The following is a 23,414-nucleotide window of genomic DNA, read 5'->3' as shown; positions in this document are numbered from 1 at the left end:
GATACTGCAGGTGTCCCTGCAGCAATTATTTTGATGTAAATAGTGTTGGTAACAAGTTCAAATCAGTTATTCTGGATTAGATGCCACTATAAACTTGGTTACTAAGGACAGACAAAGAAAAAACAACTAACTTTGCTTCCTCACTTAACTAACTCACTACTCACTTCATCCATTCATTGTGCTTCACTCTATTTTTCATAGTATATCTGAATATAATTTTGCAGTGCTGCCCAACTACATGAAAGATAGCTGGCCTAGCTTCTACATGGGAGATGTTTAGTTTACGAAACTTCAACGGAAAAATCAGGAATCTCATGTTTTAGCTGCTTCTATGAACTTTTCTATAGTGCAGTAGTGCCCGGGGTCCCTGTTTAGAATGGGGACCCCATTGTGCTTTATACCATACAAACACATATGAAGATGGGGCAATGGAGGTATGACAATTTGTCTCAGCCTCAGTTTAAAATCTAATAAAATTCATTTGATCAGAGTGGTTAAAAAAAAGGCAGAGATACTGGAAGCTTGTGGTCCTCGTCTCTAATCTGGGATGAGTTTAGTTTAGGTACTTGTGCCTCACTCACTACATGGATAATAAAAAAACACGGATAACATGGATAATAAAAAAAACATGGATAATAAAAAAAAACAGGACATAACTCATTCTGCATCTGAGCTGTGTTTTTGTAGGTAAATACATTAAATGGAGAAAAAAACCATTTTGCCACTCACACTGTGGCTGTGATTTAACTTGCTAGATACTAATGTCCTTGATGGCATTACTCAGAGCTTCTTGGTCAGACTTGTCAATATTGACTATGATGCTGTGTCTCCAGCTTCTGTGTTAAAATGGAAATTATTAAAATCTAGTCAAAGACTAGGACTCGCTATCATGGAATCTGTAAATCTTGGCATCACATCAGGCTCACCACGTGTACAAAAGTTTGAATAGTGAGAGATTGGGAGCTATTTTGTGACATATAGTGATGTGACAAGATCTGTCGCTGTAGAAGACTAAATATTTATACAACAGCTAAACCTTTCTTGGTTTTATTTCTTTTTAACTATATGTATATATGTTACTAAATTTTGTTAATACAGCTAGCGAGTCTAAGTTGGCAGATCATTTATTTTCTTAACGAGAGCTGTTTGAACCAATCAAGGCACAGATTATCTTATTATACCAGTCAGACCTCATGTTACTTTTGATAAGATTCTAGAGAAGTCATGCGTAATACTTTTCTGTGGGGTGGAGTCTGCTTATGTTACAGTTGTACGAGGTCAGACCTTAATTTAACTCCCAACTGCATACTTAATTTTAGAAATACCACAAGACACACCAGCGTGCAGGGTACTATTCCTGTCTGTTCAAAATACAGGCCCCAGAGTAACAATGACAAGATGATGGGTTGAAAAGGTGAGAATATAATATGTTTTATCTGTATCTTGCCAATTAGCCTATAGTGAAGTAGATTAAAATTGTGAATAATGTGTAACAGCGTGAATCCAGATTTAAACTGCTATTAAATTACTGTATTGCTGTGAATAAAGTCTTCAGGCTTGGATACCTAAAGGCCTTCCAGTTATAGAGAACAAAGTTAGGACTGCTTAGTTTATTTCAAAAATACGAAATCAGATTAATATGTCTCGCTCGCATAGCACTAAACATCTGCCTGATATGCTTAATAGTAATAAATCCTTGACACATCTGTTTCTAAGCAAAGACTCAATTTCCATGATTTGTGAGTATTTCAAATCTTTTGGACTGAAAGAGAGTGGCTTAAAGTGGAACAAATTCTTTTCTATGAAAATTGATCCTTCAGGTTTAAGATGCATAAATACTCAAAAATTAAAAAATCCACACTAATCAGTAGTTTCTTGGCAACTTGTTTTTTCGGTATAAAATAAAAATGAAACAATTCAGTCTATTAAAAAAATCTGGAAAATATTCTTGATCTTATGAAGACTACTATGTCTGTGCCTTAACAATAGTATTTTTTAGAAAAAGCAACTACCGTCTCATCTAGCAATGAGCTTGGTCTGAAAAATGAACACATTTTCCATGGGTGAAGGAAAGGGAATTTGCCGCTGCATCTTTTAACGGCCTCTTTGCTACTTTAGATACAAGTATATCAGAGAAAATATTCTTCTCGTCCTGCCCAATGTACCATTGTTTAGCCATATTCCATTGTGATCCTAGTGGAATATTCACACTTCAACAGATCGTCATCATCAGCATCTGACCAGCAGTGATATAGCAAATCAGGCACCCAAAGCATTTATAAACCTCCGTCAATGTCCACCACATGCACTTTAGTGAGTTATTTACTTTATCATACTTGTTCTACCATGTCACAGCCTCGTGGCCACTGCAATAGCTTTTTCCATTTTATTATTAATTATCATCATCATAATCTCATACAGGATAAGTGATAATGTCTAGAAAGACACTTCGGAGAAAATACATACCAAAACCACCGCTTACCTGACCCCAGGTAGGCTGAGTCTGTGGTCCAGCAGAGTTCTGTGGTGACTGTGAATTCTGAGAAATCACAGCAGAAGAGAAGTCTATTGTCCAAGCAGGTATTGACCTTGTGGGTCTAGAAAGAAAAAATATCTAATTTTATAATAATTTTAAGTCCCCGCTTAGCTTTTCTTTTAGTGCTGAGGTTGGTTTGGCCATGCATCATATTTTTCTGAAGTGAATGGAATTTTTGTTATGTTTTATTAAATTATTTGTATTTCTACAATGTGTGAAAATCCTGATCCTGCCAGGTAGTGAGTGGTCTCAGTTCCCTTTGGAGTCAATGGGAGTTGAGGGTACTCAGTACCTTGCGTGATTGAGCTCTACATGAACATCTACCCTACATAAATTGTACCAAACCACTGATAGGGTTCCTGTTCAAGGCGCTTTCTATCTATGGGCCTGATCCAAAGCCCACTGAAGTCAATGAGAGTTTTTCCATTAACTTCAGTGGGCTTTGATTCAGGCTCTAAAGGTATAAGGGAATAGAGATGGTCAGGAATTTTTTGACCAAATGTTTTTTGTGAGAAAATGCCAATTGATCAAAACAAACTTTTCAAGGTAATGTATCAGTTTTGACAAAAGGTTTTCAGATCTAGGATGGAATTTCTGTATGTGTAAGGGGGGAAGGAAGAGAGACCGAGAGACCCCCCTCCACCACCATCACCATGACAAGAACAGCCAATAGCAAGGTCATTCACTTGGGGCATAGGAGACCCAGGTTCAAGTCCTTGTTCCAAATCAGGCAGAGTAGTGGGTATAAAGCCTGTTCATACAGATTTGATATAGCTAGATTGCTTCATAGGCAGGTGGATTTTCAGAAGCCTACCCATCCATGGTGGAGTCTATTCCAAGTGTAGGGAAAAGTGTGAAGGAAGGCACAACATGTTATATTACAGCCTAGTGTACTTATAGCACCACTGAACTGTTCTGGTTGGAAGCCAGAACTGATGAATACCATTCATTTTCTTATATTACATCTATAGAAACACCTGTGCTAAATAACTACGTGGCTTCATTGTGAGAATTCCACGTGCACTTGCTCTAAAAACTTCTCATTTTTTAGCTGTGTGTGTAGGTGGGGATAAGGTAGAGTTGTGTGCTTTGGGATATACTCTATAAATTACTGGTTCAGTACTTTTTAAAGACTCCCTGCCCCCACTGCTTGCAAGGTATAGCTGTCCTTTACATAACAGTGTACATTTGTTGGTTTCTTTGTATTAGTTGACACATTTCAATGAGGCAAAAGGGATTTTTTAGATGCCATTGAAAGTATAGAAGTAGATGTAAAGATGAGGAGAAAAATAAACCGAGGAGAGAACTTCAAATCAAGGATTCTCCTATATGCCAACCAAGTGTACTTCCAACAGGATGGGATGAAAGGCAGAAGTTCAGTCTTAACTTTGAATATTCTTGCTTTTGTGCATTTAAGTCAGGCTGCCAACTTTTAATGCTATTTGAAAATGTCTGTGTGATTTAATTTATAATGCATTTACCTTGAGGTGCTCTTCCACATATTGACATATTTATGGATTCCTTAATAAGAGCCTGGGGAAGAGATTTGGAAAATACACTGTCAGTCACTTTACTTTGTAGGCTTAAAAAAATCCTTTGTACTACCCTCTTTAAAGTTCAACATTGAATTTCTTCCTCTTTTGCCTAACAAAGCCTGGAAAATGTCAGAAAAAATATTTGTCTACCTTTTTCTTTTGTGCGGGATCAAACTCCAAAGGCTTTGATAAACCTTTTTACATTGTGAGGAGTTTCACAACTTCTCTGGAATTCTTCTGTGATTAACAGTATGGAAGTGTTTATATTGCATTAGTCCTTCCAAGAATCTTGGTCAAAATTCTCGAATCTTTACAGTCATCCTTGTTTGCACAGGGAGTGAGCCTAGGACTTCAGGATTTGACTGCTTGAACAGAAATGTTACAAACCGTACCTTTTGCTCTTGGTTCAGCCTGTCAATGGTGTGAAGGGCCTTGGAACATGATTCTGTACCCTGCTGACCAGTTCATCAGATATTCAGCTGGTGTGTGAAATCTTTTTTTAAATAACCACATTGAAGCCTGGCTCTGAGACACAAAAGCAGGGGGAGGAGACTCCATTAGAATATCCCTGTCTTTTATGAGCTACATAAAGTCTGCTGAGCAGGAAAAAAAAAAGATGTATGTGTCCGTAAAAGCAATTTTTTATTTTTGGAAGTTATTGCTGTCAGAGCTGGCAGTCAAAGCAAAAGATGTGTATGTTTACCTTTAAAGGCAATGGGGCTGTGGTGGTGTTTCACTTGCCTTCAGAGAGCCCACCCTCATGGGTGACAGTGTTGGCCAAGAGCCTTATGTCTGAGCATTGGGAGAGGTGTGAATTCATGCTCAGTGCTAGCGTGATAGTATTGCAAAAGCCTGAAATTGGAGTCCTGCAATGACACTTTTAGCTTCTGAGTCATCTTGACTATATGCCATTATTGATCAGTTTTTGTTTCCTCGGGTCTATCAAAATATGATAAATAGTAAAACATTTAGATATGGGATTGCAGCACTTGTGTATGATGTTTTAAAATCAATTTTTAGTTTAGTGCTACAATGCAAAACATCCGGTGCATAGATGCCAGGTTAGCACTTCATGTGTGAAGAACTGCTTTAAAAAGTGACCTACAAATCCTTCTGACAAAATTCCAGCCACATTAGCAATATGCTGGATCTCCCCCATGGCCATTCTAGGAAAGGTAGTCAACATAATGCTCATTTAATTTGATTGATTAATTTTTGTGCAGCACTGACAAAAGTAAGGCACTTTGAGAGTGCTAATTGGTAGGAGTGGTAGTTTAAGTTCCATAAATTCTAGTCCCTCTTAGCTAGGCCCCACTAATATAAAGACCAAACATGCCCTAAGCTGTTGATGTCAAAAAAAAAAGGGGGGGGGATGGAGAATAAGACGGAGACTATCTTATTGCCCTTATATAAATCCATGGTACACCCACATCTTGAATCTGCATACAGATGTGCTCTCCTCTTCTCAAAAAAGATATACTGGCATTAGAAAAGGTTCAGAGAAGTGCAACTAAAATGATTAGGGGTTTGGAATGGGTCCCATATGAGGAGAGATTAAAGAGGCTAGGACTTTTCACCTTGGAAAAGAGGAGATTAAGGGGGGATATGATAGAAGTATATAAAATCATGAGTGGTGTGGAGAAAGTGAATAAGGAAAAGTTATTTACTTGTTCCCATAATATAAGAACTAGGGGTCACTAAATGAAATTAATGGGCAGCAGGTTTAAGACAAATAAAAGGAAGTTCTTCTTCACACAGCGCACAGTCAACCTGTGGAACTCCTTGCCTGAGGAGGTTGTGACACAAAGTTGGGGGTATTGCCAATTCGGAGAAGGATCGGGATATCCTGCAGGGAGACTTGGATGACCTTGTAAATTGGAGTAATAGTAATAGGATGAAATTTAATAGTAAAAAGTGTAAGGTGATGCATTTAGGGATGACTAACAAGAATTTTAGTTATGAGCTGGGGACGCATCGGTTGGAAATAACGGAGGAGGAGAAGGACCTCGGAGTCCTGGTTGACCGCAGGATGACTATGAGTCGGCAATGTGACGTGGCCGTGAAAAAAGCTAATGCGGTCTTGGGATGCATTAGGCAAGGTATATCTAGTAGGGATAAGGAGGTGCTGCTTCCGTTATACAAGGCACTGGTGAGACCTCATTTGGAGTACTGTGTGCAGTTCTGGTCTCCCATGTTTAAAAAGGATGAACTCAAACTGGAATGGGTACAGAGATGGGCCACTAGGATGATCAGAAGAATGGAAAACCTGTCATATGAAAGGAGACTCGAGGAGCTCGTTTTGTTTAGCCTAACCAAAAGAAGGCTGAGGGGGGATATGATTGCTCTCTTTAAATATATCAGAGGGATAAATACCAGGGAGGGAGAGGAATTATTTCAGCTCAGTACTAATGTGGACACGAGAACGAATGGATATAAACTGGCCGTGGGGAAGTTTAGGCTTGAAATTAGACGAAGGTTTCTAACCATCAGAGGGGTGAAATTTTGGAACAGCCTTCCAAGGGAAACAGTGGGGGCGAAAGACCTCTCTGGCTTTAAGATTAAGCTAGATAAGTTTATGGAGGGAATGGTTTGATGGGATAACGTGATTTTAGTCAATTGGTCAACAACGTGCCATCGCTGGTAAATAGTATCAATGGTCAATGAGGGTCTGGCTGGAGAATCTTGCCTGCAAGCTTGGGGTTCTACTGATCGCCAAATTTGGGGTCGGGAAGGAATTTTCCTCCAGGGTAGATTGGCAGAGGCCCTGGAGGTTTTTTCCCCTTCCTCCACAGCATGGGGCGGGGGACGCTAGCTGGAGGATACTCTGCGACTTGAAGTCTTTAAATCACAGGATTTGGGGACTTCAACAGCTGAGTTAAGGGAAAGGGGGTGGGTCAGCTTTTGTGGCCTGCATCATGCGGGAGGTCAGACTAGATGATCATAATGGTCCCTTCTGACCTTAAAGTCTATGAGTCTATGAGTCTATGAAGGCTAGGACTATAACAGGGTTTAAAAGAGAACTGGATAAATTCATGGTGGTTAAGTCCATTAATGGCTATTAGCCAGGATGGGTAAGGAATGGTGTCCCTAACCTCTGTTTGTCAGAGGGTGGTGATGGACGGCAGGAGAGAGATCACTTGATCATTACCTGTTAGGTTCACTCCCTCTGGGGCACCTGGCATTGGCCACTGTCGGTAGACAGGATATTGGGCTGGATGGACCTTTGGTCTGACTCAGTATGGCCATTCTTCTGTTGTTATGCTCTTATGTCACATCAGTCACAGAGATCTTGATGGAACACAGAGCTGGCCTTTAGAGAGTTAGGTAGGTACATTTATTTGGTATACTGTTTTATTTTGCAAAGTATTTAATATTTACATTTTGTTCCTTTTAAGATGTAAAATACCACATTTTAAACTTTGCAAAACTGAAGAATGTAGTAAAAAGGGAATTTACCTGATACCCTGCAGAAGGACAATTTTGCAATTGTTATTTACGGACAGGGTTTATTATTTGATGTGATATCACTAGCAAAATGCATGCTAAAGGATCAGAGTGAGAGCTGGAACAGTGTCGGCACTAGACATAAGCAGCCTAAGCAATTGCTTAGGGGCCCAAGCATCTCAAGGGGACCCCCCATTAATGATTAGTATGTGTTGGGGGGAGGGAGGGCCCAAAATATTCCTGCTTAGGGCCCCTAATGGGCTAGCACCAGCACTAAGCTGGAAAGCTAGATAGGGTGAATTCAAACTTGTGACTATAGTTAAAAGATGCAATAGATCCCATTATTGATCCACTGAGACAGCCGACTGCCTCTCCCCCCTCACACACACTTTGGTAACAGTCACTTAGAGCCTAACCCTGAGAAGTGTTGAACACTGCACTGACTTGTGTAAAGGCATTGTGAATGTCCATCTCCTCTCAGGACTGCAAAAGTAATGCAGCAACTTAAAATTCATAGTATAGTTATTCAGACCATCCAGTGATACAGATTGGCAATGAATAAAGCAAAAGGTCTGGATGTGCTTCCGGCTGCATCTTGTCTGTGGCACAAATTATGAGGGGTTGTGGACAAGGGGTACTGCCCCCCACCCCAGGATGACCACCTTTTCAAAAGGCAAAAGTGGGATACATGCAGGATCCCTGCCCCCCCCTGTGGCCCCGCTGCTGCCCCTCACCTTCCCCTGAGGTCCCGCCCCCTGCCCCTCCTCTTCCCCCAAGCTCCTGCCCCCTCTCTTGGAGCCCAGGCTGCTGTGGGGAGCCCCAGACCCTCCACCTGCCCTGGGAAGGGGGTTGCGGTGCCCAAGAGCAGACCCTGGCCCATGTTCCTGCCCCCCGGGGCGTGCTGCTATGGGCAGGTGGAGGGTCCAGGGCTCCCCACAGCGGCCTGGGCTCCCGGACAGCTTTTATTACTGCCCGGCTCCTGCTTCTGGCCTGGCTGCGGGGGGGAAGAGGAGGAGCGTGGGGGCTCTTATGGCAAGGGGGGGAGTAAGGCCCACCTCAGCCCCCACACACACACACTGGGAAGAGGATGGCACCATCCCTGAGCCTCAGGCAGGTGCAAAGCAGCGCCACAAGGAATCTAGGACAAATGCTGTCCTGGAGTCACTCAGCCCGGTACTGGGACTTGTACTCTGCATTTTGGGACTGTCCTGCCCAATTTGAGACAGGTGATCACCCTCCCCTCCCCCACAATGGTTTTGCACTTGCTCACAGTTCCATAGCATGCAATGGGTGGGGGGTGAAGGCATGATCCAACCTCTTTTAAGCAGTGGTCCCATATTAAATCAGTGTGGTGGCTGCCACAGTGTCACTCCTGCCACATGGTTACAATATCACTCACTGAAATTTGACCCAGCCGCCCCTTCATATGGGGCAGCTGCATCAAATTTCAATGAGTGGCATAGTGGCCTGGCACACAGGGTCAGAACGTCACTGAAATGTGGCCTGGCCAACCCTCTGTCCAAATGGAAGGGCGACCGAGTCAAATGGTGCCATGACCTGGCACATAGGGAGTCTTTTCCTGTATGGCAGAGTGCAGCTGAGTCTGCCAAGAGCTAACTGCTTGCAGCACCAGCTCGTGCACTATGTAGGTAAGAGAGACGGAAGGTTCCCCAGCTGAGGGAGACCCACGTTGTAAAAGGAAGGGGGGCTGAATGAGTGAGGACTGGAGTGGGGTCGCTACTGTGGGTGGTGAAGACCAAAAGTTGCATCCCCTCCTTCCCCACAAGATAATCTGAATTGTGGCCACTGCATCTTGTGTTTATTAATGATACAAGGTCATTCTGATGTTTTTCTGCACAATAGGGTCTTGTATAGTTCATAAATATTATATATTATGCACAAGGACTAAACTAACTGGTGCTTAAATTTAGTCAAATACTGTTACATTAATCATTATGGCACTCGTGTAAGCTTTGAGTATTAATGTATGACGTGTGATCATAAATAGAGCTAGTCAAATTATTCACTGTGAATAATTTATTGGAATGAATTTAGCCCCTTTTGTGTTTGTGAATTATTCACAAATTGGTCATTACTTTTACTATTTTTATTTGTTTTTGGCAATTGTTCATGAATAGCTTATGAAAACAAATTTTGGGTTATAGATATTCATGAATTGGTGACACTGAGTGTTTGCTATTCATTATTCATGCAGTAGGACTGGCCATATAAGTCACACATTCCCTCATTGGATGACCTAAATTTTATAAACAGGAGGAGTCTCTTTTTATTGTTCACAAATTATCCATGAATATTTGTTTGTAACTGACAAATCTATTGTGTGAGTAATAAAAAGAGCTTGTCCAAACGACATCAGCAGTACTCCTATTTCAGATAATGCTGACAGTGGTTTTTTTCCCATCATTTTTGCAAATAAAAAATTATTTACTCAAATTTTCATGAATTAGCAGAAAAAAGTGCTTGTGAACACTAGTTTTTATTCTCAAGAATATTCACAAAATATTTATATGATTTATTTGCCTATCTCTAATCATAGGGCCAAATTCTGATACCTTTGCTCACACAGAATAGTACTTTACTCCACAAGCAGTCTCATTTATTTAAATGCAGTTACTCTTAGGGCTTGTCTACATGGCTAGCCAAGGTGAGACTCTACAGCTCACCAACTTGCTGCACAGTAAAATCCTATGTTACTGCTGTTAATTATGTTAATTATGCACACATGCATAATTAATAAGCTGTGCATATTTTTATTTTTTTGTACAGAAAAAAGCTTCTGCCGGAAAGTTGCTGCAGTTCCACCTTCCAGAGGGTGCTGTGACACTAGAACAGAGCAGCAGTTCCCAGCCAGCTAGGAAAGAGAAAGAGCCTACCTACTTCACAGCGCCTGTCGGGCCAGGTCAGGAGACAGGGGATATGGGGAGACAGACAGTTTAGGGCTGCTGGGAGGTCAGACAGTGGCTCATAAGGGCTAGTGAGGGGAGGACAGACTGGGGCAGCGGATGAATGGGAGTGGAGGCACAAGGCTACAGGGGGAAGTGAGATGCAGGGCCACATGGGGATAGAGGGAGGGTGCAGGGCCACATAGGGAAAGAAGGGTGGCTGAGTGGGGCACAGAGACACATGGAGAGGGGGTGTAGGGCCACATGGGGATGGGGGGAGTGGGTGTCTGAGTGGGAGTGGAGGGATACATGTGGATGGGGGTGCAAGAAGACATGGGGGTGCAGGGACACATGGGGATAGGAACAGATGTGCCTGACTGAATGGGAGAGGCTGGGGTCAGCCAGGATCTGCATGGGGGAAGCTCCCTAGCAATCCCTCCCAGCCCTCCCAAAAGCCTGTTCCATACTTTTCCCACCCATACCCAACAACCCTCCAAGTTCACACCTAGGCTCCTTCCCAGCAATTATTTCCCTCTCCCTCAGTCCTCCATTACCCCTGACTCCCTCAAGCCTTTACACTTCTTCTGAGGGGTGCGGGAAATATGGTTCTGTATTGTAGTTTAAATGAATTATTACTGAGAGTTCTGTATTAATATGCCTAGTAAGGAATCTATTTGTCAAAAAAAATTCCTAAATATTTTTTGTTGTCTGTATTGTAACAGACATACTTGCTGACAGGTATTTTGAAATAAATGACCAAAAATAATTGAAACTTGTGTGATTATATTGTGTTATTTTGACAAATAAAATATGTAGAATTTTGCAGAATTTGAAAATGTGCACAGAATTTACAAACGTAGAATTATGTACAAAAAATAAGTGAATTCAAAAATAAAACAATGTAAAACTTTAGAGCCTACAACTCCACTCAGTCCTATTTCTTGTTCAGCCAATCGCTCAGACAAACAAGTTTGTTTACATTTGCAGGAGCTAATGCTGCCCGCTTCTTATTCACAATGTCACCTGAAAGTGAGAACAGGCGTTCTCATTGCACTGTTGTAGCCGGTGTCGCAAGATATTTACATGCCAGATGTGCTAAAGATTCCTACATCCCTTCATGCTTCAACCACCATTCCAGAGGATGTGATCATGCTGATGATGGGTTCTGCTCGATAACAATCCAAAGCAGTGCAGACCAATGCATGTTCATTTTCATAATCTGAATCATATGCCACCAGCAGAAGGTTGATTTTCTTTTTTGTTGGTTCGGGTTCTGTAGTTTCCACATTGGAGTGTTGCTTTTTTAAGACTTCTGAAAGCATGCGCCACACCTCATCCTTCTCAGATTTTAGAAGGCACTTCAGATTCTTAAACCTTGGGTAGCTATAGCTATCTTTAGAAATCTCACATTGGTACCTTCTTTGTGTTTTGTCAAATCTGCAGCAAAAGTGTTCTTAAAATGAACATGTGCTGAGTCATCATCCGAGCTTACTATAACATGAAATATATGGCAGAATGCGGGTAAAATAGAGCCAGAGACATACAATTCTCCCCCAATGAGTTCAGTCACAAATTTAATGAACGAGTGTCATCAGCATGGAAGCATGTCCTCTGGAATGGTGGCTGAAGCATGAAGGGGCATATGAATGTTTAGCATATCTGGCATGTAAATATCCTGTAATGCTGGCTACAAAAGTCCCATGCGAATGCCTGTTCTCACTTTCTGATGACATTGTTGTTAGGATATAGATATTTAGGCCTGTTTATAAAGGCCTATACTTTAAGAATTTAGGTGTATTTTTATTACTTAGCTAGTTATAGAGGTATAAAAGAAAGAATTAAAATTACTGTCTGTCTGTGAAAGGGCCTTTTTGTACTGTGACAGTCTGAGGCTTTGTTTTTAGGCTAAGTAAGGCCTTTGGCTAAGCAGCAGAGGCAGCCATAAGCTAAGAAGTGAACGGTCACATTTTTACATTTCAAACTGGTTACATGGAAATAAGGTGCTATTGGGCTGTTAAGAATACAATTTTGTCCTGGTATTTTTATTACCTTTAGAGAAAGGAAAGAGCCTAGAACATTTAAAAGGAAATTTAGTTTAATAATTTTTTGTCTGGTAAAAACTTACTTATTAATAGACACAGCTGAAAAACCCTTTGGTTTGTATAAATGTAGTTGTAAAATTCTTACTGTTTTGTATGTTTATTTGCATGGTCTTTGGTTGGTTTTGTAATTATTTTTGTTTGCTGTATAATTAATTTTGTTGGGTGTAAACCAATTAAGGTGGTAAAATATAATTGGTTAAATAATTATGTTACAGTATGTTAGAATTGGTTAGTTAAATTTTAGTAAAATAATTGGTTAAGGTATAGCTAAGCAAAACTCAAGTTTTACTATATAGTTTGCAGTCAATCAGGAAGTAAGGGGGGGAATGGAAACAGGGAATGGAAGTGGGGAAATTGGAATCATGTTTTGCTAAGGGAACATGGGAACAGGGAATGGGGGTGGGAAAATTGGGATTATGTTTTGTTAAGGGGGGAAATGGGAACAGGAGATGGGAACAGAAGCAGGAACATAGGCAAGGCTCTGTAGTGTCAGAGCTGGGAAGGGAGACACTAAAAAAGGAAACTAAAATCATGCTTGCTAAAAGTTCACCCCAATAAACATCAAATTGTTTGCACCTTTAAACTTCGGGTATTGTTGCTCTCTGTTCATGCAAAAAGGACCAGGAAAGTAAGAGGGTAAAAAAATAAGCCCCTTAACATCTTGGTGCCATGACTCGGATGCATCGCATCGGATAGGTGAGTGGCAGCCTGTAAGTCCCCCTCCCCAACAGTCTGCGCAGCTGCTTGGAGGGGGTATAGCGAACTCTCGTAATGGTAGTTGCGGGTTCTGGCAAACCAGAGTAAAAATTTTTTAGAATAAATGAATAAGGAAGAACCAGGGCCCATATCAGGTGCAGGGGTCAACCTGGGATGAGATTAAAAAGGAAACGGAGGAAGTGTTAGGGGACCCAGAGGGGTATATGGTATATGGGTAGTGGAAGAAGGTCCCTGCCCACTGGGACTAAATGCCTTCCAGGGAAAGAAGGCACTTCAGTCCACTTGTAAAAGGTTTAAAGTAAGGGCAGCATTATGGAAAGCTGCCAGTAATCTTTCAAGTTTGGTGCTGTTTCAGCAAGGGCTGCTGAAGGGTTGTAAATTAGTTAGGGGTGGTTAAAAATAATTTGGCACAACAGGGTTTAAAGTCAAAAGCAGAGTTAACAGACCACCTTTAGAGATAGGAGCTGGGCTTGGTCCTGGGGGAGTGGAGAAAAAAAAAGGTTTCAAAGGGGGGAATGGGAACAGGGAATGGGGGTGGGAAAATTGGGATCATGTTTTGTTAAGGGGGGAAATGGGAACAGGCAATGGGAACAGAAACTTCGGGTATTGTTGCTCTCTGTTCACGCAAAAAGGACCAGGAAAGTAAGAGGGTAAAAAAATAAGCCCCCTAGCAGTTGTAAATAAGAAGTGGGCAGCATTATCTCCCGTAAATGTAAACAATCTTGTTGGTCTTAGCGATTGGCTGAACAAGAAGTAGGACTGAGTGGTCTTGTAGGCTCTAAAGTTCCGTATTGTTTTGTTTTTGAGTGCAGTTACCAAACAAAAAAAATCTACATTTATAAGTTGCACTTTCATGATAAAGAGATTGCACTACCGTACTTGTAGGAGGTGAATTGAAAAATACTGTTTCTTTTGTTTATCACTTTTACAGTGCAAATATTTGTAATAAAAATAATAATATAAAGTGAGCAGTGTACACTTCGTATTCTGTGTTGTAATTGAAATCAATATTTGAAAATGTAGAGAAACATCCAAAATATTTAATAAATTTGAATTCATATTCTATTGTTTAACAATGTGATTAACACTGTGATTAATTGTGATTAATTTTTTAATTGCGATTAATTTTTTTGAGTTAATCACTTGAGTTAACTGCAATTAATTGACAGCCCTAATTTAAACCGAAAACAAGGTGCTTAGCTATGATGTAGTAGTATCTACATAGGATGTTACTGTGCTGCAAGTTGATGCATTCAAATTCTGGACTGCTACATAGTGTCTTGCCATGAATACAAGCCCTCAGAGTGAAATATCTGGCCCCTCACAGTACATTTTTCTATTTTTTTTTCTTGACAACAGCTCAACCTTTCATATAAGATGATGGAAGGAAATGAGGATTCTATTGAAGACCATCTCACTGCTTATGCAATTCAGCTTAGTATTCAAGAATCAATTGAAGCCAGCCAACCAACAACTTCCCATTACCATGAAAGGTACTTTAGTAAGTCAGAAAACACATACATGTGATGAGAAAATAGCAAATTCTTTCAGTGTTCTCGACAGTTGAAATTAAAAATTTCTTTATGTCATCCTAGCATTTTAATTTTAGTTTGGCTATTATCTGTGTTTGTGTTTACAGCCAGGCCCTGTATGAAGACATGACTGAATACAGCAAACATAATATAACTGTCTTCATTAGTTACATGCTAGTAAATAATCCTCTTTTTGAAGTAAATGGACGATGCTTTGTTTGTACTCTCTGGGTATGTGTGATGGGTTGCCCCTGCCCTCTGGGGTGCCACCTGATGTATTGGGGTACCACTGAGCCCTCCTGTTCCACCAGCCTGGGCTCCCTTACACTGTCCTGCTGAGCCAGGTCCTCAAGCAGCACACACACAGGTAGGGACACACCCAGCTGTAGAAAGATACAGACACTGAAATAAGCACTGTATGGGGGAGGCTTCAGCTAGGGAATTGCCCAGTACTCAAGTGCACACCCCCTCTGAAGTGTAAACCCAAAATTGTATTGTCTTATGCTGCACAGAGAACGATACTAAAAAACTGGTTACAAGTAGTAGTTTCTCACCCTAAATGTTATTTTAGGTAGATTGCAGAGGTTCTTGCAGGCAAACTGCTCTTGCTTGCAGCTTAAAACTCCAGGTATTTCTTTCACAGGCCAGACACCTTCCCAGCATGGTCTCAGTCCTTCCCCCCACCCTTTGTCTTTGTTTCTTAAATGTTCAAAGCAGTCATCAGTGAAGAACGAACACTGATTATGTCCCTCCCTGGCCTTAAATAGGTTTTACATATGGCGGGAATCCTTTGTTTTTCAGTGTGGTTCTCCCCACCCCACCCCACAGTGGAAAAATACTGGTATTCTTTCATGGAGTCCAGTACCAGATAACATGATCACATGACCCTGCAGTGTCAAAGCAGCCATGATTCAAGGGCTGTTTGTAGCATCTCAGGAAGGTGAGAGATTAGCATCTTCAAAGACCTATTTTTCTCCCTAATGGTCCATTGACTTGTCCCCAGCTAGCCAGCCAGACTGATTGCATTCTGTCTGGTGGGCATTCCCCAATTGCAAATACTTTTGTAGTACAGATGTATAGTCAATATTCCTAACTTTAGATACAAAAATGAGACATGCATACAAATAGGATAATCATATTCAGCAAATCATAACCTTTCCAATGATACCTCACGCCTTATCTTGCACAAAACATATAGTTATGCTTTAATCATATTATAACAATATATCTATGAAGAATATGTGGTGTAGTGTCACAGTACGTCTACACTGCAATGTAAGCTCAGGGTTAGTAGAACTTGAGTTAGCAGACCTGGAGTTTGTTAACCTAGTGCTTGAGCATCTACACTCATTTGTAGCCCCAGGTTAGGAATTGTTGAACCGTGGGTCCCAACCTGCGGCTCCAGCATCTACATTGCATTATGCAGGTCCAAGTCCAACCACCAATATCCCAGACTTCCTAATGCCCTCTCAAAATGTGACTGCTCTGGCCCTTTGTTTGTGGTGCAAGCATGGGAAAACTGGACTGTCCACCAAACTTGTCTGTCCAGAGGATAAAGTCAGTCAGCCATGGGATTGTGGAATACTTCTGGTGGACTCCCAGACCACAAGTCCAGTAGTGCTGTGTCTACACTGCAAAGCAATAGGGCTTGAACCCTGGGTGACTCAGGTCATGTCTACACTTACCGGGGATTGATGCTGCTATGATCGATGCAGCGGAGGTCGATTTAGTGGATCTAGTGAAGACCCACTAAATCAATTGCAGAGTGCTCTCCAGTTGACTCCAGTACTCTACCAGAATGAAAGGAGTTAGGTACGCTGATGAGAGAGCATCTCCCATTGACGCAGCGCGGTGTCGACACCGCTGTAAGTCGACCTAAACTACGTCGACTCCACCTACGTTATTCATGTCGCTGGAGGAGCGTAACTTAGGTCGACTTACCCCAGTAGACAAGGCCTGAGACTCAGACCTTCCACCCCACTGGGGTCTTGGGCCCGGGTCCTGGATTAGTGCGGTGTGTGTGTAGATGGAAGGGGGTTTAGGCTTGAGCCTGAGTTCAAATCCTGGGATTACATTACAATGTAGACATACCCTAAGTATTCTATAGTTATAACCACATTTAAAAGGCTTTCTGGGGAGAATGCTGGCCAGTGTGCAGAAAATGGTGTAGCAGCCACACTGACACATGTATATTCTGTAAAAGAAACGTTAGGCCTTGATGGAGCACAGATTTATGCATATGATTAACTTTATGATGTAAGTCCCATTGATTTCAGGGTTGTGTCCTTAATGTGCATTCAGAATCCAGAGCTAAGAAGCTCAATGCAAAATACGTGTCTGTGTTGGTGGGAAGAAAAGGAAGAGCTCTGTGCAAGGACTATTGGGCATAAGCCCAAATGTGTAGAACACACCTCTGACTCATAGATTCCACCTTATAGCAGAGGTCTTGCAGAGCGGCCTGTGCCGGGTATTGGGAAGAGCCAGAATACAGGCAGACAACTTCTGCCTCATGCCTCTATCACACGCCATGGATCTTCTGATGGATAATTGTGCAATGACTGCCAACATTTCACCCAATTATAGTAATTCAAGAAATTGTATTTAACTATCTGATTTCATAGCACTTCCACTCAGAAAATTCTCACTGAAGTCAATGGGAATTACCCACACAGAGGAACTGCAGGATTGGACCCTAAAAAAGCAAAACTGTGGTACAGTTTTATTTGTTTTTAAATTGTGAAAAACAAAATTATTGAGTTTTGAATTAAAGACATGGTTAGTATTTTTAAAATCATTAATATATATTAGCATAGATTGTTTTCTGTTTGAGCCAACTGCCCTCAGATATGACATGTAGCATTTCTGTTGTAGATGTTGAGTAAAATTTTCAAATGATTTCAAAAGTGCCTAAATGATTTAGGAGCCTACAGGTCCCATGGACTTTCAATGAGACTTTGGTTTCTAAGTACCTACATCATTTTTGAAAATTGGTCTTCATTTTCTAAGTCACTAAGATGCTTTTGAAAATGTTACCTGTTAGCTACCTCTATTGATGAAACAAAACTTGGCTTTAATGGGAGATGTATGGCAAAAACCCCACTATACGAATCTGATCACTATAAATTGAAGGACTTTTTGTAAAATGCTGTACAGTATTTGAAAATGAAGGCAAAGGCAGACAAGTGTTAACCGCCCAATTCAATTTATGACTTTGATCCTATAATGGGATCAATGGAATTCTGAGAAAGTAAAGGTCCACGTGTGGTTCCTATTTCCTATTGCAAGATCAGAGCCTATTTCTTCACTGAAGACTGTCAAACAGTGCCACTGTCCATTTTCATCTATGATTTGGCTGATTCCTACTATTATGCTGTTGTACTTGTTGTCATAGTATCTCAGGGTCCTGGCAGCCATTGGCATTTTTACCACCGTATCACATAGATCTGCTCTGAATAGGTTTAAATGACATTGTTAAAAATGTTGGCAACTGTGTCTATACATTGGAACTGTATTATGTTAGCTGCAAAGGGAAACTTCAGAAAAAAGGCTAGCATAGACACAACCAAACAGACCTATCACTGGCCTGAGGCAGAGCCCAGGCAATTAGTGGGGGGGGGGCATGTAGGGGTCATGTGCCACCCCGAGATTTGCTGCTTGGCTTGTACTGAGCATGCTCACATGGACTAAGCAGGCTCAGTAACACTGCTGAAGCCGGCTGCCCCCACTCCTACTATTGGCAAGTCTGAGTCATCTTTGGCCTGAAGCCTGGGGTCCAGAGTCTGTTCAAATTGTTATCCTGTATCTACCATTCCTGAGTGCTCTGTCAGGTCACATAGTAAATCAGGATTTGTAACGAGGTGATATAAACCTAAAGTTGAAAAACAGTGGAAACAGGTGATTAAAACCACTAAAAATTGTACTTTCATGTAATGTATCTATATTGTGTATACTTGATATCTTTTGTCATCCCTTCAACAGATTTGTACCACCCAGTGATCAAAATAGGAAACTTATAACAGCCATAAGACAAGGTACAAATATTGAAATAAAATATTCACTGTGCAAAGCTCTGAGCTTGTCCTATTTTTTTCAGATATGCTCTATTTTTTGTTTCAGGCCAAGTATTTGATCTTCGGAACTATGTGAAACATAAGTATGCTTTGGATGAAGCTGATGAAAGAGGTTGGTTTCCACTTCATGAGGCTGCAGCTCAGCCAATTCAGCAAATACTTGAAATCATTCTGGATGGTGAGTGAGCTCAAGACACCCCACGGGGCTATGAGATTGGAAAGATACAAGACAAGGAGCAATAAATAGACAAACACAAGAATAGAATCAATAACTGCAAAATGTATGAGCAAACCCTCCTCTGTTTCATGGCTTCGTCAGTCACATGGGCCAAATTCTCTGCTGGTGTAAATTGGCACAGCTCTGTTGACTTCAGTGAAGCTCCACCTATGTACACCGGCAGAGAGGTTGGTCGGTTTTGAATGACTTTGTTCAGAAAACTACAATTATTCAGAGAAGAGCTGCATGATCTAATCACTGACTACAATGGTCAACCATTGTGGCAGGACTAACTAGTAAGTCAGCGTTTAAAATAGTTGTAAATTCATTTTCATGCAGGTATTTATCAACATGGCATTTGTGTTATGTCCTAGGTGCTTGTCATTTTAATTTTGTATTTTGTTTTCTACTTTCTGAACTCTAGCATCTTATAAATCAATGTGGGAATACAAAACATGTGATGGAGAAACACCGTTAACTTTGGCAGCAAAAGCTGGTTTTGTGGAAAATGTAAGAACATTATTGGAAAAGGGTGTTTGGCCTAATACCACAAACAATAAAGGAGAAACACCTCTTCTCATTGGTAATTGCTTCCTTTCTATGAATTAAACCAACACGAATAGCAGAGTTTTCAGTGTTCTAAACTATTCTATCTAGTTCCTGCATTCCCCAAAGCCAACCATAACAAGAGGATCTGGGGCCTGCTCCTGTAAACCCTTCTTCATGTGACTAGTCCTTACTCACTTGACTATTTCAATTGGCTAAAATGGCTTAGTTGCTATTCAATTTTTAGAGGGAAAATAAAAATGGATTATGCTGCCACCAAATAATGTTAATTTTGCTTGAGTAAATTTTCAGGGTTAATTGTTGACTTTCTGGTACCTATGAGTATGTCTACACTGCAATGTAAGCCCAGCATTTGAACTCAAGTTCAAGTCTGACCCTCCTTCCGTCTACACACAAATTGTGCTAATGCAGGGCTCAGACACAGGGTCCCAGGACTCCACAGGGGTGGAGGGTCTGAGCCTGAGTCAAGCTGGGATTCAGGTTCAAGCCCTGTTGCTTTGTAATGTAGATGTTGCCCCACTGGATTCATGCTCTGGGAGTCTGCAAAAAATATTTCACAATCCCATGGGCCAACTTTTTTTGTCCTCTGGACAGACAAATTTGGTGAACAGTCAAGTTTTCCCATGCTTGCACCATGAACAAAGGGCTACAGGGGCTACATTTTGAGAGGGTGCTAGGAAGTCTGGGATATGGATGGTAGGATTTAGTCCTGCATAATGTAGTGTAGAAACTGAAGCCCCAGATTGGGACCCATGGTTCAATTCCTTACCTGGGGTTACAAATGACTACAGGCACTCAAGCCTTAGGTTAACAAATCCAGAGTCTGCTCACTCAAATTCTACTAATCCTGCCATGTAGACATATGAGTCTGATCCCTCACTCTTGAAATCTGTGAGAGCTTTGTTATCGACTGAAGTGGGTGCAGGAGGAGACCCTGCATGATGTTGTAGGGGCATGTTTCAGAAGTGGTCATGTTAGGTTTCTTCCCACTGTAATTAATTTATGTCCTTAGAGTTATAAACATCAGACAAAAGGTAGGTGAAAATAATGAAAGAAATATATTCTTAAGTTGAACTAATAGAACTTGGACTAAGAAAGTACAAGGAACACAGTTATAAAAAGGAGTTGATCTATACGCTAAACAGAAGGAATACCTTTGTACATTCAGGAAAAGTAATTAGGAGTGTGACGGGTTGGGTCACAGAGACCCCCTTGGGCCTGCCACCTGATGTGCTGAGACTACCTCTGAGCCCGTTTTTCCTGCCAGCTTGGGACTTCCGTACCCTGTCTTGTTGAGCCAGACACTTTAGCCTGCTACAAACACAGACCCAGGGTCTGAACCACATCCCCCAAAAGCTGCAGACTTAACTGAAAACGGCTTAGAAAGTGCTCCTGTCTCTAGCACCCAGATCCCCAGTTCCCAATGAGATCCAAACCCCAAATAAATCCATTGTACTCGGTATAAAGCGTATACAGGGTAAACTCATAAATTGTCCGCCCTCTATAACACTGATAGAGAGATATGAACAGCTGTTTGCTCCCCCAGGAATTAATTACTTACTCTGGGTCAATTAATAAGTAAAAGTGATTTTATTAAATATAAAAAGTAGGATTTAAGTGGTTCCAAGTAATAACAGATAGAACACAGTAAGATACCAAGCAAAATCAAATAAATATGCAAGTCTAAAGTAGATTATAAGCTTTCTAATAATACCTTACAAGAGAACTTTTGCATGAAGCATATTTCAATTATATTATAGTCACACTCATTAGCATATTTTTATAAAATCATATGGAGTGCAACATCACAAGGAGTCCTCTTTCTTTAAGAAGTTTTACCAACTACTTTTCACCAAGAGACTGCCAAGGCATCTTGGGGAATTTCCACTCTCCTGCTGTATGAACAACTGAGGGGTTTAATTTACTGACACTGAGTTTGTGCTGAACATTTTAAAAGCACCTTTCTATAATAGAGATGAGAGATTTATATTTCAGAGAGGCAACATTTGCCTCCCTGCATAAAGTATTTTCTATTCTTTGTTTCACATGAATTACAAAAGTAACCTGTATAGTCTTTCATCTAGTCTTTGGAGAGAAAACTAGGTATGGACCCCAAATTTTGAATAGATGCTATTCCAATATTCCATCTTTTCTCTTTCTCTCCTGCTACCGCTTCAGCAAATCAGAGCACTTTCAGCCTAAATTCCAGTGCCAAACTCCCACCTATGAGTCACAACAAACACTCAGTTGGGTGGGCTGGCTGGCTTACAGCTCCAGAGTGAATTTGAGATGCAATCAGACTCTGATCAAATGATTTCTGGAATGTGCGTCCTGAGTTGCCTTGAAGATTTGGGGAAGATATCACAAATTCTAATCCACCTGGTAGAACATTCTTATATTGATTGCAAGGACTTGACCAAAAGATGCATTTGCTTTCTGCAACTAGTATGTTGTGTAACAGAACACAGAGGTTATCCCACATTTAAAAAAAAAAAGTTACACCTGGAAGTTCTACTGTTTTGTTTTTCTGGAGAAATATTTTAAACCATTTTATTTTTGTTAAAAACAACAAGGAGTCCAGTGGCACCTTAAAGACTAACAGATTTATCTGGGCATAAGCTTTCGTGGGTAGAAGAAGTGGGTTTTTACCCACGAAAGCTTATGCCCAAATAAATCTGTTAGTCTTTAAGGTGCCACCGGACTCCTTGTTGTTTTTGTGGATACAGACTAACACGGCTACCCCCTTACTTTTGTTGTTACATTTGATTTGGTAGAACTTTTCTTTTTAAAATTTTTCATATGAATTTAGTGCATATGAAAGATGCAGGGTTGATGTTCCTGGAAACTGAGTTCCTTTCCTTATTTACAGAATAGATACAGCACAGGTAGTGGCAGCTGAAGTTTTCCTACACTGCCTTGCCAATGTGCCTTATCCCTGAAACAGAGGGACCATCTGTAAGTGGAAACAGATTATTTTCTGTACATGTTTAGTTACCCAAAGTCCTTTGAATGGAAAGACTTCCATTGACTTCACTGGACTTTAGATCAGGCCCAGGGGCCAGATTTTTAAAGGTATTTAGGTGCCTAGATATGCATATAGGCACCTAATGGGATTTTCAAAAACACCTGGGTGCCTAACTCCCATTGATATCATTCTGCATGACAATCTGCATCTTAAAATGCTATCACGGGGACCTCTGCTCACCCCACCTGGGCCTCCTGATAGCCACTCTGGGGATTAGCTCTTCCAGCCCAATGTCCTTCTTGTGGTTCCTCAGCTCCTTGTCTCTCTCGGTCTGCAACTCCTCTCTTGCTCCAGGAGTAGCAGCTTCTTCTTTGTGACTCAGCCCTCCAGCCAGGTTAGTATGATGTTTCCCCTTCCAGGAATATTGGAATATCAACACCTTCCTCGCCATCCCAGGCAATCCTTAAGTCCACTACCCTGGGTGGGCCACTTACTCAGTGAATAGAACACATGGCCCCAGAAAGCCTCCAAGTTCACTGCCCAAATTGTGCCACTCACTTAGTAGCTGGGAGGGGAATCCAGGTCCACCCTCTACTCTGGATTCCAGTCCAGGGCCCTATTTCCAGCAGCAAAGATCCAGACAACCACAAACCGTCCTGTCACTCGGAGTGTTTCCTACCTCACCTTCTCCACCCCTCTAGCCAAATCTTTTCCTCTGGGTCTACTACACAAATCCTTCCTCTGGGGTCTAAATCTGTGTCTCCCTTGTCCCAGGGAGAGGGCCTGCAGCCCTCTTCCCCTGAGACCTCTTTCTGCTACCAGCTCC

The 23,414-nt window shown here is 41.3% G+C and overlaps 1 protein-coding gene and 1 long non-coding RNA gene across 25 annotated transcripts in view; one reads left to right on the top strand and one right to left on the bottom strand.

Annotated features, from left to right (window-relative positions):
- The window catches only part of ASB15 (ankyrin repeat and SOCS box containing 15), a 60,685-nt gene that overhangs the window by 1,611 nt on the left and 35,660 nt on the right, over nucleotides 1-23,414 (top strand). For 11 of the 24 annotated variants that reach the window (XR_010590064.1, XR_010590047.1, XR_006172946.2 and 8 more), the window contains exons 2-7: nucleotides 1,320-1,414; nucleotides 10,303-10,435; nucleotides 14,597-14,730; nucleotides 18,748-18,800; nucleotides 18,886-19,017; nucleotides 19,481-19,639. Coding sequence is in view for 6 of the 24 variants with exons in the window: in XM_065555759.1 (XP_065411831.1) it covers nucleotides 14,615-14,730; nucleotides 18,748-18,800; nucleotides 18,886-19,017; nucleotides 19,481-19,639 (460 nt within the window). In the remaining 18 variants the exon portion in view is untranslated. Of the gene's footprint in view, nucleotides 1-1,319; nucleotides 1,415-4,429; nucleotides 4,554-10,302; nucleotides 10,436-14,596; nucleotides 14,739-17,390; nucleotides 17,481-18,747; nucleotides 18,801-18,885; nucleotides 19,018-19,480; nucleotides 19,640-22,344; nucleotides 22,579-23,414 lie in introns of those variants that run through there. The other 13 variants (XR_010590056.1, XM_042844008.2, XR_006172965.2 and 10 more) reach the window with 9 other exon arrangements.
- LOC112060170 (uncharacterized) lies at nucleotides 2,441-4,410 on the bottom strand. Its single transcript, XR_010590076.1, has 3 exons — nucleotides 4,222-4,410; nucleotides 4,018-4,069; nucleotides 2,441-2,597 (listed from the first exon to the last, which is right to left on the bottom strand). It is a non-coding gene; the product is annotated as an uncharacterized LOC112060170 (long non-coding RNA).

The sequence above is a fragment of the Chrysemys picta genome, chromosome 1, assembly GCF_011386835.1.
Source record: "Chrysemys picta bellii isolate R12L10 chromosome 1, ASM1138683v2, whole genome shotgun sequence".
Lineage (NCBI taxonomy): Eukaryota > Metazoa > Chordata > Testudines > Emydidae > Chrysemys > Chrysemys picta.
Note: the sequence above shows the minus strand (reverse complement) of the source record. Positions and strands in the feature narration are given on the sequence as shown.